This window comes from Rhineura floridana, chromosome 16 (genome assembly GCF_030035675.1).
Source record: "Rhineura floridana isolate rRhiFlo1 chromosome 16, rRhiFlo1.hap2, whole genome shotgun sequence".
NCBI lineage: Eukaryota > Metazoa > Chordata > Lepidosauria > Squamata > Rhineuridae > Rhineura > Rhineura floridana.
In genome coordinates, this window is record NC_084495.1 from 37,578,533 (window position 1) to 37,591,277 (window position 12,745).

General features: G+C 46.4%; 1 protein-coding gene across 2 annotated transcripts in view; it reads left to right on the top strand.

Annotated features, from left to right (window-relative positions):
• The window catches only part of FHL1 (four and a half LIM domains 1), a 36,981-nt gene extending 24,574 nt beyond the window's left edge, over window positions 1-12,407 (top strand). For both annotated transcript variants that reach the window (XM_061598573.1, XM_061598570.1), the window contains exons 2-6: window positions 6,873-7,054; window positions 8,564-8,741; window positions 9,210-9,379; window positions 10,225-10,411; window positions 10,748-12,407. In XM_061598573.1, the coding sequence (XP_061454557.1) occupies window positions 6,899-7,054; window positions 8,564-8,741; window positions 9,210-9,379; window positions 10,225-10,411; window positions 10,748-10,902 (846 nt within the window). In that variant the 5' untranslated portion in view covers window positions 6,873-6,898 and the 3' untranslated portion in view covers window positions 10,903-12,407. The remainder of the gene's footprint in view (window positions 1-6,872; window positions 7,055-8,563; window positions 8,742-9,209; window positions 9,380-10,224; window positions 10,412-10,747) is intronic.
• Window positions 12,408-12,745: the final 338 nt, after the last annotated feature.

Genomic DNA, 12,745 nt, shown 5'->3' on the forward strand with positions numbered 1-12,745 from the left:
GAGGAGAGCCTACTCAGCAGGCCTGGGACTTTCCTCGTGCTTCAGAAACCTGTGAGCCCTGTTTGACTTGAGACAACAGTGGGGCACCAGAAACGAGTGGGTACCCCATGGGAGCAGAAGGCCTCTATGGCATCACTTTCCCTTTTCTTTGCTGCCTCAGTCCAGAATAACTCACAAGCTCAGTAGCATTGACCCATCAAAATGCAACCACCAACACAACATCCAGCACTGCCTTGCAGAACTGGCCTGCTGCATGCCACCGATTGTAATGTTGCCCTGGCGTGGCATGGTGGGGGAGACAGGTTGGGAGCCCTCTGGGGCCAGGACTGTACCGCTTCCGTGTTATGAAGAGTAGAGTGTCCACCAAGCTGCCAGCACTCATGAAACATTTGACACTTTCCCATCTGGTGGGCTTTTGTGGCAATGCACCTCCTGGCAGAGGGAGGCAGGGCACTGACCTGGCATGGTCCCAGGCGTTGGTCTGAAGGCACACGAGGCCAGCTCCCTGCTGAAGCTAAGCAGGGTCAGGTCTGGTCAGTGCCTGGATGGGAGACCGCCTGGGAACCATATGCAATCTGCCTTGGGTTTCTATCACGAAAAGAAAGGCGGGGTAATAAATGTAATTAATAATAAATAATGGTGGCAAAAACTGAGCAGTCCATAGGAACATCTGAGTCTGCTTTATACTGAGTCAGATCATCTGTCTACTTAGGCCCCCGTCTTCTGCTTTGCTGGTAGCTCTCCAGGGTGTAAACCAAGCAGAGCTTCTGAGTTCTTGTCCCTTAAAAAAAATAAAAAGTTTATCTGTACTTTTTTGACCCCCATCATCTCTGGAGTTCCTTTGTTAAGGGTCTATCTGCTTTCCAGCACTCTTCAGATACATGAACACATCCTCCTGTGCTACAGCTCTCTGCTTATCAGTTTGGCCTCCATTTCTTTTGTTGAATGTGCTCTGCATGCTGTTGCTATGACACGGTATTCTTTATATAGCTGGGCCAAATTCCGGGTAATCAAGTTAAAGGGCAAGTGAGTCAGGAAACAATGGGGTAATGTGCTTATATTTAGATTGGGGAGAGGGAACATTACAGAAATGAGTTAGCAATTAGCACATTTGTTTTTCTGAGCTCTCCCTAGCCCTGTGAGGAGGACCTCTGGCACTTGCATTGCATGCTTCTTCTGGTCTGAGCTTATGCATGTGACTGTATAATTTTGAAAGCTTCAGACAGGACAGGAATGGCAATTTGGCAACCCCTGGGCCAGACCTGGGTTTCAGGATCTAATGCTGCTTATAATAATAGCAATGCCAAAAGCAACTCGGCAAAGAATGAGAGCCACAACAGAGGAAGCCCTGTGAATTTGTCCCTCTCATGACTGATGAGGTGGCAGCTGTCCAGATAAATGGGAGACAGGTCAAGGTTAACATAGCTGGAAGTTTTGGCAAATTGGAGAGGAGATGGTGTTCCAGCTGTGAAAGCTACATGTTGCTTAGGAGACTAGGAATGAAAACAAGACATGCATGTCAAGATAGAGTCCATAGGCACCCACTTTCTCCAACAGCCTTTTCCATCATGAGATTGACTTTGAATGGAGGACCAATGTCATTCCCTTCTCAAGTGTAATCTGGGCAATGTGGAGACTACACTCTCCAAAGGCAGCGCTTGTGGCCCACACTGGAACCCTCCTACTGGGCTCCTATGAACTTCAGGGCTCAGAAAGCAACTTCTAGGACCAGCTTTTGGGGAGAGATTCAGTGTCTTCGTCCATTGCAATCACATTCCTAAGTGTGGGCATGAAAAGCAACGCCACTAAGAGTTTGCACTGATATATCTCAGGCGGTCTGGCCTTCCCTGAGTCCTATGCAAATAAAAAAAAAACCTTTACAAGATGAGGTCAAGGGAGGCCAATATCCTGTTCCCCACCATGGACAACCAGATGCTTCCAGGAAGCCCTCCAGCAGGGCACTGGCCCAGAAGTTCTTCCCACTCAGGCAACAGCCCTGTGGTGCATCCTCAACATGATACTCAGAGGTATACTGCCTCTCTCCTTGGAGTTCTTTCTTTCTTTCTTTCTTTCTTTCTTTCTTTCTTTCTTTCTTTCTTTCTTTCTTTCTTTCTTTCTTTCTTTCTTTCTTTCTTTCTTTCTTTCTTTCTTTCTTTCTACTTGAGCTACCATGGCTAAGAAGAGCCTAGATCAGAGGTCCATCTAGTCCAGCATCCTGTTTATGGGAAAGGGCTGTAGATCAGTGGCAGAAGGTCCCAGGCTTAATCCCTGGAGGCATCTCCAGGTAAGGTTGGAAGGGACCCGTGCCTGAAATCCTGGAGAGCCACTGCCAGTCAGTGCAAACAGTGCTGAGCTAGATGGACCGAGGGCCTGACTCAGTATACAGCATCTCCTCACAGTGGGCAACTAGGTGCTTTTGGAAGCCCACAAGAAATGAAGATACTATAAAACACTTTTAAATATTCCTTTTCAGTTTCTATCTCCTCCAAAGGGCTCAGGGCAAATTGCAGCAGTTTAAAAATCCTTTCCAGTATAATCAGAACTGAAGTTGTATATAGGTTGGGATTGAAACTGCAACTTTCTTATAGGCACCTAGGAGTGGAGTTGTTTTGCTCTTTGAGAGACCCCGACTCGTACTGCAAACTTCTTTTGAAACTCCCTTTGTTTTGTTTTGACTATTTATTTATTTTGCTATGGCTTTTTATTTTAAAAAGTTGATTCAGAGAGCTGAAGAGCATCTAGCCCTGATCTTGAACAGGGTCAGCTGTAGTATTCTTTATGGCAGGGGATGGGGAGACACAACGGTCTCTTTTTGTCAAGCACAGGCTGCTTTAAGGCACATCCCCAGGCAGCGGCTGTACATTGGCTATTATGTGTGACCTGGGTTCTGAAAGGGCCATCAAAATAAAGAACATCAGATTATCTAGCAAGGGCTCCTTGGGATCCTGAACAATCAGGGCTTCTTAAAAGTAAGATAAGCAGTCAATGGAGAAACAAAACTGTTCCATTTACAAGAGCAGCATAGAGCTGGCTCAGGAGCAGCATAGTTTGGATATTTCAAGTCTGTTTGTTTGTTTGGAGAAGAGAAGGCTTGTCTTGGCTATGACACTGGGGGAGAAGAGAAACCTTTCAACTTGGCCCAGTGCTTTGACCTTTGAAGCTGATCTCAAATACCTTCTTTCAAAACATTACTTTTTTGGGTCTCTTTTTCTTGTCTAAGAATATGGGGTCCCATGTGATTCCTGGATGGATTTGCTAAACTTTTATTTAACGTTCTCTCTTGGTCTCCTTCTCGACTCTTGCACAATTAGCTGTTTCTCAATCAGTGCTCAGTACAGAGGGACAAAGGTGCCAATCTTTGCAAGGGGGGGTGTTAATGAAGACCTGACTGATGGTCAGAGACGTGCCTTTGAATTCTGGAGCAATGTGCTACTTGAGAATTGCATCCCAGATGCAGAATGGGATGTGGATCTTGAAGATGTTGCCAGGTGATACCTGGGAAAGTGTTGGCCAGGGCCATGCTCCTTCATCTAGGGCTCATCTACATGGTGATTTACTGGGTCTTTGGTGCTACTCACATCTCCTTTAAATTGGCATGGTTCACATGACGTTAGGGGCAAACAGAAGCTATCATGCAGTTTCCCCCTATAAATCTGTACTAACCCAATCCACTGATTATACTAAAAGGGAAGGAAAAATGTCTCCACTCCCTTTCTCTAGTGCTTGCAGATGCTTTTCTCTGATATTTTTAGTTGAGTGCGTCAATTGTTCCCCTCTCCACACCTCCCTCCTCCTCCATTCATTTTATTTCCTGTAGGCTGACAGGCTACTTCCGGTTGCTCTCCTCCATTCTGTTGGCCTTTTTTATGTTGCTGCAAACAGTGCCGTTATTTTCTTTTCCCCCTAGCTTGTGCACAAAAGCATAACATTGCTCCAATAAAGAGTTGTATTTCAGCTGTATCCTACCAGGGAAAATAGAGAGATTCACACTTCTGAGTTTTTTTAAAAAAAGAACCTACTGCAGCTGGTAGAACAGACTGAGCATGCTCGGTTACCTTAGCAACCAGAGGGAGTGGAAATCTATAATTAGAGGGAGGGGTCACAAGGAAAAAGCAAGACTAATCATCCCCAGAGGAATGTCTGCTTGTGTGAATGGGAAAAAGCAATTGGCAGCTAACTTTTGAGCAGGAACTGCAGACAATGCAAATGAAAAGTGAAAGTAAAAGAAGTGTATTTCCTACGAAGAAATGCTCCCATATAGATGAGCCCCTAGATTCTGAGCAAAGATGACCAAGAGAACAACATTTTTAGTCAGAAAAGGTGTTTGCCCCCCTTCCAATATCGTGCCATCTAGCCACTCACAGAGGCAAGAGTGCTGTGCATAGATATTCTGAAATGTGTTTTTTCTATCACTGTGGCTGCTGTTCCAGTGTATACCTGCCAGTATCTTAATGCCATTATACACATCTATGGTGCTGAATTTTAGGAGATTCAGGAGAGACAAAGGGAGGCACTTCTTCACACAGCAAAGAGTTAAACTGTGGATGCAGCAATGGCCATCATCTTGGATGGCTTTAAAGGGGATATAAACAAATTCATGGAGGCATGTAAGGCTATCAATGGCTACTAGCCATGATGGTTATATATTTCCTCTGGTATCAGGGTTGGTATGAATACCAGTTGCTGGGGAACACGAGTGGGACAAGGTGCTGCTGTTGCGCTTGGGTGTTGCTTCCCATAATGGGCACCTGGTTGGCCACTGTGCGAAGAGGATCCTGGGTTAGATGGGCCCTCTGTGGCCTGGTCCCTGCAGCCAGGCTCTTCTGAAGTTCGTATGTAGTATTTTTGCCACAGAGATGCCAAAAGAAAGAGCAACACCACTCTGTGTGTCGTCCACAGAAAACCATGGTCAATGGCAGCTTTGAATGTTTACCAGATGCTCAAGTGATGTGTGAATTTTTTAAATCAATCTCTCTGGTAAGAACAGCTCTGTCCTGTTTCCAGGGCGCCTGCGTTCCCTCCTCCTGGCCCTCCCTTTATCCTTCCTGCTGTCCAGAAAGAAGGATGTAGTTAGTGGTCCTCCAGTGCCACGCAGCTCACTTTTTAGCGAGGGGTTGGTGGTGAATGTTGGGAGGGGAGGGAGGCAGTGAGAGAAGAGCTCCTTTGCCCACGATGCTGCTTAGCGCTAGCTGGACAGCATCTCCCTCCCCACAGTTTGCCTGCTGTGGAAATCTTCTCCTTGATTGGTGGAGCCCATCTGCCATGGGTAGGGAGTTGACGTTTTATTGCACCCCCTGGTGATGAAAGGTGAAAATGCAACCTAAACCTTGCTTTTCCAGGGATTCAGCCCTTCTCTTCCTCCTTTCAGCTTGCAGCAGTGTGTTTAATTTTGCTAGGCTTTTAAGGTTGTGTAATCCAATGAATCCATCTGCCTTGGGGGGAAAAATTAGTCAATTAAGTGCCCCATTACCTTCACAGTTAATTAAGTGACTGAAATAACTTCATGCTGTCTTGATGCAAGTGATAATTTGAATAGCTCTAGTTATGTCTACCTTTACCTCTGTCTACGTGGGACCCTTTTGAGATGATCATGAATGGTGGAATGACACACGCCCCACAGATACCATCAAAGGAGCCTCCATGGTTTGACTGGTGTTCAGTTCACGGAATGCAAATGCCCCACTTTTTGGACTAGTAAAATAATTTCCCTGTGGACTTGTGAACTTTAAAACCTCTGGCCGCACAGTAAGCCCTCCCCATGCCAAAAGTGCATGCAGAACATCTCAGGTTCAATCCCTCCCCACATCTCTGGTCAAAAAGGGTCTCAAGTAGCAGGGTTTGGAAAGGGCCTTACCTGAGACCCCAGAGAACTGCAGCCAGTCCTAGATGAACCAATGCAGAATAAGGCAGCTTTGTATGTTCATGCTGTTATTTCTTAGAAGATTCCACAGCTCAGTGGTAGAAGGCTTGCAGGTTCAGTCCCCTGCATCTCCAGTTACAAGGATCAGATAGCAGGCACTGGGAAACATCCCAGCCCCAAGAACCTTTGGAGGCCACTGCCAGGAAGAAAACTCTGGGATGGACGGACTAGGGGCTCTTCCAGAAAAACTGTTTATTGAGCATTTATCCTGATTTGCTGGCATAAAGCTTACAGGGAGGTTAGACTACGTCTGGACTGTATTGAGCATTTGTTCTGATTTGTTTGCAGGGTGGCTATATGACAATGAGCATTCATCTTGGTTTGCTTGTGGGGTGCTTATCCACCCTGTTAATCATTCGTTCTTCCCACATTGTCCAATGCATTTCCCCATCACTTTCCTAACTGCAAAAAGCCATTTAAAAAAATAAGAATTTGTTGCAACAGAGCACTCTAGCCCACTTTAATTACATAAACCCTACATTTTCGGTATGCACTGACAGTGTGGAAGTGACCCAAGTCTGAGTCAGGATGAGGCAGTTTCATTGAGTATTGTTGTGCAGTAAACAGACTGGATCATCCTTGGTGGTCCTCCTGGGAGGAAGGGCGGGATATAAATTAAATGAATAAGTAAATAAATAAATTCCCTTGTTTGTTTGTTTGTTTAAAATATTTCTATCCTGCCCTTCTACTGTACAACAGGGCACTCAGGGCGGCTCACAATAAAGTCACGCATATTAAAATCACAAAAACACTAAAACAGATAAAAATACATAAGATACAGTTGAGAAATCTAGGGGAGTGATATTAAAAGGGGACTAAAGAAGTAAAAACTAAAAAAGGGGGGAATAAAACCAGTTACAGGCTCTCCCTTCAGTCCCTCTCTGGAACAAGATGTGTTCTGATAAGATCTGAATGACTAATGGCCAGCCCCACATTCTTCTTTCCTCTGCAGGGCCCACCGCCTACACTGTGGGCACCATGTCGGAGCGCTTTGACTGCCACTACTGCCGTGACCCGCTGCATGGGAAGAAGTATGTGCAGAAGGACGGACGCCACTGCTGCATCAAGTGCTTTGAGAAGTTCTGTGCCAACACCTGTGCAGAGTGCCGGAAGCCAATTGGGGCCGATTCCAAGGTAGAGAGACGAGGCGGGTTGCCCGGAAGGAACCCTACATGAGAGATTTTCAGCAGCCAGGAGAACTGCAGCCTGTGTAGCGATGGTTTAGCAGCACCATCGCTGTGCTAAGACCTGCAGAGACAGTGGCAGCCACCCAATTACTGGCCAGAGAGCTTGCAATCAGAGGGAAATAAAGGACTTTTGATGGGGTAGGAGAGGGAGGATTAACAGATTGCAAAAAGCAAGGAAAGCCAATGCTGGGGTCATAGTGTGGTATCAATTAATTAATTAATTGTAGTTATATTGTACCCTTTACTAACTGGTCCCAGGTCGGGTTACATAAAACATAATGATTTAGAAAACAACTAATTAATTGTTTTAATTTTATGTTTAAGCATAATTCCTTAAAGGGCGTGGATGAGGAATGAGCTTTCAGAAGGTGGTGGGGCGTCAGGTCAAAACATGTTCTTTGCCCAGGGATTTATTAAACTGAAAAAGACAGAGCCGCCTGTCCTTTCCCCCCCATTGCATCCAAAGCTCTTCTGAGATCTGAACAAGGCAGGTGGATCCTTTGTGGAGCTCATCGTAGCATTTTGAAGCTGAAAGCATCTTGTGTTAATATTTAACACAGCAGCAGTTTGTGTTGAACGGAGGTATATTTTGACTCACAGTCTGATTCCGAAAGCTCTTTCCCTTTCTCACTGGGCATCAGCCACTTTACCTCAGAGGGCAGGGGAACCTGAAGGAGAGCCTCCAAAGATGACATGAATTAATACATGGGGAGGTTGGCATGGAAGTAAGGATTCCTTCAGGTATTTAGGTCTTGGGCTGTATAAGGACGTAATAAGCACCCTGCTGAATCAAACCAAAGGTCCACCTGCTTAAGCATCCTGCGTCCCAAAGTGACCAACTGGAAGCCTTTGAGAATCCCATAAGCAGAGGCTTGAATGCAACAGCCTTCCTTCTTGGATTCAGTGGCACCCTGCCTCCGAAATAGCCGTCATGCTTAATCGCCATTGACAGACCGACCCTCCTTGAAAACGTTGCCCATCCAAGTTACAGCGCTTCTGGAGAGGCTGCTTATTGAGCATCCATCCTGAGCCATTCTCAGAAACTTTGTGCAGAAGTTATACAACACCACTGTGTGTAGTGGCTGTTCTGTGTTATTTTCTGTTACTTTTCTTACTGCCCAAAGGCCAAGATGAGAAGCATCAGAAAACTGCACTGGAAAGTGCAGGATAAGAACCACTAGATGATGACACTGTATGACCTCCCAAAAATGTGCAAATGATTTGGGGTGAAAGTTCCAGAAGGCCATTGTTACGGTACCTCTGCACAAATTTTGGGCAAGCAAATCAGGATGTCTGCTGTGTGACCTCATCTTTTATTTCCCAGCTCTGTGACTGTCTGACTCTGCAGAAGCTGCTGGATTTCTGATTGTCCTGAAGACAGAAGCAGTTGAGATTTGCTTTCCCTTGGACCACATCTTATGAACCTTCCTTAGCATTGCTGTTTTCCTTCCTCCAGGAGCTGCATTTCAAAAACCGCTACTGGCATGACAACTGTTTCCGCTGCTTTAAGTGTTCCACCTCTCTGGTGAATGAGCCTTTCATGCTGAAGGAGAACAACAAAGTCTGGTGCAACAAGTGCACCGCCTCTGAGAATGCGACCCACTGCAAGGGTTGCCAGAAGCCCATCATTGCAGGTAGGATCTCTGGGAAGCTGCCTCGCGCCTGCTCCTGGGGCATGCTTCTCATCGCCCTTGATCATGGAGCATGCTGGTGTCAAGGGGCAACAGGGGTAATTTACAAAACAGAAGCTGAATCCCTGCAAGGTTAAGAGTCTGCCTGTGTGCTCATAAAGTCCACTGAGGACTGCACCACTTCTAAATGCAGGTGGTGACAAGGGCCGTATGTTCAAATGCTTTTCCACATCAAGGTCTCCTGAAGCATGGAAGTTGAGCATGTCATGGAGAAGGGCTCAGGCCTACAGTTTCCTGGGATGCCTCTTCCCCCCAGATCCAATGCAGTACAATCCCAGAAGAGGGCTATGCTACATGCCCCCCCCGAAGTGCCTGTCAATTCACATTTCTCAAAGCTCAGTTTACCTCTGCCACACATTGTATGAAACCTGACAGTGGGCCCTGACTTCTCTTCCCCCCTTTTCCTTGCAGGTGATCAGAATGTGGAGTACAAGAAGACTGTCTGGCATAAGGAATGCTTCATCTGCTTCGAGTGCAAGAAGGTGATTGGCACTGCCAGCTTCTTCCCCAAAGACAACGAGATCTACTGCACCTCCTGCCACGAGCAGAAATTTGCCAAGGCCTGCGTGAAGTGCAAGAATGTAAGTCCTGCTGATCCTCTCAGTAGTTTTGATCCTTTGGATTCTGCCTTTCCTCCAAAGAGCTTGGAGCTCTGCTTACTCCCTTGTTCTGGAAATCAAATGGCTGTTCAGAAGGAGGAGGTTGTGTTGAAACACAGACACCCTGCCGGTTTCCTATTTCTGCTGCCTGCCCTTGGGCAACGGCAGGACCACGAAGCTAAAACTGAGGGGTAGTTATTGCTAATCACTCCCATTTGACAGGCGTGAGAATTTTGGCTGTGTACCTGCTACAGCCCGGGCCCATCAAAGCTGTCATGGCTTGTTCAGATGCGGTCTTTCCTTGATGCATCTTCCTAAACCAGAGGTTGGGAATCTCAGGCCAGGGACCAAATGCAGCCCTCCCAGCTTCTTTGTCTGGTCCTTGGGACTCTTCCAGGCCAGACCCCCTTCTCAGACACATGCCTTACCAACCCTGCTTTGCTCACTCCTGGAGTGTTGTTGCCTGGCTGAAACATACCCTTGAGCTCTGATGATGCCCCTTGTTTGCTTGGATGGCACAGAGAGGGGTGTGGGTGTGCGATAACTAGCCTACCTTTCAAAGGTAACATTTGTTAAATTTGTTGCTCTGTCCACTTTTGCCTCTGGCCTGCCCACCTCTGGCATGTGGTCCCTAGAAGGTTGCTCAGAACAGAATGAAGAGCGTCCCTCACCCTGTTCTAGACCTTAAGAAGTAGCACTGAAATTAAGGTGTGAAGAGAAGAACTGACACTTCCCCTGTTGATGCAGAGGTCTTGGGTAGCTGGGTGGGAATGTTTTCCCAGGAGCGCAGGCAATACACTGACTGCTGCCTTACCTTCCCCGGCCAGGCCATCACTTCTGGAGGAGTCTCCTACCAGGATCAGCCTTACCATGCCGAATGCTTTGTGTGTGCCACCTGCACGAAGAAGCTGGGTGGGCAGCGCTTCACGGCTGTGGAGGATCAGTTCTACTGTGTGGATTGCTACAAGTCCTTCGTTGCCAAGAAATGCAACAAGTGCAAGAACCCCATCACAGGTGAGCCAGTGAAACAGTGCCTAAGCAGCTTTCCAGCAGGGACTAAGCACTGTCACGCATGCTATGCCATCTTAGCACTTCATGACTTGCGGTTGAACATGCTGGAAGCATCTTCCACTGGAAAATATCTGCTCCCATCATGAGAAATCCAAGTTGTGCCTAAAGTCTGTTTGAAATCAGTGGGGGAACTAACAAGCCCCTTTTGCAGGGCTTGACTGTGACTGAATGGGAAACAATTTGGAAAAGCTCCATCAGGGAAACACCATGAGGAACCACCAAATCAGACTTAGTTTTCCCCTCACCTTTTAACTCTTGCCTTTTTTTTTAATTCAACAGGCTTTGGAAGAGGTGCCAGCGTAGTCACCCACGAAGGCCACTCCTGGCACGACTACTGTTTCAGCTGCAAGAAGTGCTCTGTCCCTCTGGCTAATAAGCCTTTCGTCTTTCACAGTGAGCAAGTCTACTGCCCCAGTTGTGCCAAGAAGCTGTAAGGGAGGAGAGAGCAAGCAGGCACTGCCTCACTACGGAGTGGAGTGTGATCCTTGCACTTGGATACAGTCTGCTCACAAGCTGCCTGCATGTTAGGTGCCCACTCCCCACTTGCTTTCTTGAAAAGTGCAAGGCACTCTCTCCTGTCTCTCTCTCTCTTACCCCCCCCACCACCTTTGCAGGTGATGTTAAATAAAAGCTCCGCAGTAACATCTTAGCTGCAGCTAATTTTGCTTTCTTGCCATCCTTAAAATGCCAATTGAAGTTTAGGGCAAAGCTTTGCACATCCAAATATACTTACTGATAGCTGAGCATATAACAGGCAAGACACAGCTGATTAGGTTACTAACTAGTGAGTGACCAGTAAAATGAGGGTGAATTCATATGGCTGCTTTTAAAGAGAGCTTTTTGCTCTCCTTTCATGGTGCAGTTCCGATGAAAAAAGCCCCAGGAATGAGTTGGATGCTGTTTGAAAAGTATTGCTAATCAGGGACATCAGGTTTTTAATGCAATTTTTAAAAAGTCTAACTTGTGTGTGTGTGTGTGTGTGTGTCTAGTACCCACCAAACCATAAAACACTTCTTTTCAGAGAAGTGCATGATTGTTTATGTGCCTTATTTTGAAACATTCCTGTTCCACAGACTAGACTGCACCATGTCTATGGAACAGATTTTCTACTTCTAGAAACTCCTAGTGCACATAGAACAATGATCCCCAGAGCTCCCTAAATACGCTGTTCTTTCCAGCTTTTATAGACAGTGAGGGCCCTCCATACACCCCTCATTTCAAGAGGCTTCTCTCTCACACTTTTTGAGAAGTTTCACGCTGGTTTGAAAAGACCAGGCTTTGTGTACATCTGCAGATGCTCCTTATCACACCTGTCCTCAGGACATGGTAGGCAAAGCCTGAAGATTAGATTTGCGAGATGCAAGACAGGCAAGGCTAGCTTAACAGTACAACTACTCCTGGGCTGGGCTTTCCAAAAATCTGCCTGGGGTTCATACTGTAACAGGGGACAAAAAAAGTGGCCATTTGACTCCACCCTACAATCGGAGGTGTCAGATTAAGTTATGGTGCTTCATTTAAGCATGCATTCATAATAATCCATATAGAGATAATAGCAGCATTAAACTTTTGTTAATCTTCTGTTAAAAAAAAAGTTAGGGTCGTGCAATGTACAGTAGTAGTACCTGGCTTCTTTTAATCAAGCATTTAACCTTCAGGAATGGCCACTGCTGACTTTAGAATGAAACACGCTTAGGAACCTTGTAACTTTGCTGGATTGTAAAAGCAGTTTGCCCAACTACTAGCTTTTATACCTCATAACTGAAAGATGCCTTTTATGTAGATTTTTGTCATCTATTTTCTGTGCACAGGATGTCTGCCTGTGAAAACTGATGGAAAGACAGATTCCGTGTATGCAGGTTGAATTATGGGGGGGTGACATGTTGCAACTCTTGTGGTAGACACCAAGGTGTTTCCTCTAATAAATAGGAGATTACTGCTTGTTCGGATTCAGTGCAGTGTTTCCTTCCTAATACCTTTTGGATTCAAGAGGCTGTCATGCTTACTGTTAAAACCAATGAGCAGACGGGGTGTTGTCTTGGAGCAGGGAAGTGAGTACCTCATAATTTACCTGACAGAATAAAAATAGGGGAGCAAGACTATGTATACTCTCTTGCCAAATGGAATAGGAAAAGAACTGGTTTGTAAAACCAGCGGCTCACCTCCCCAACCAGGGCTGGCTCCAGGCATGCTGGGGCCCCTGGGCACCAGCCTGCCCCAGGCCCCGGCACACTCTACCACCGATCACACCACCAGCCCGTTCCCTCGCTCCACCTGTCT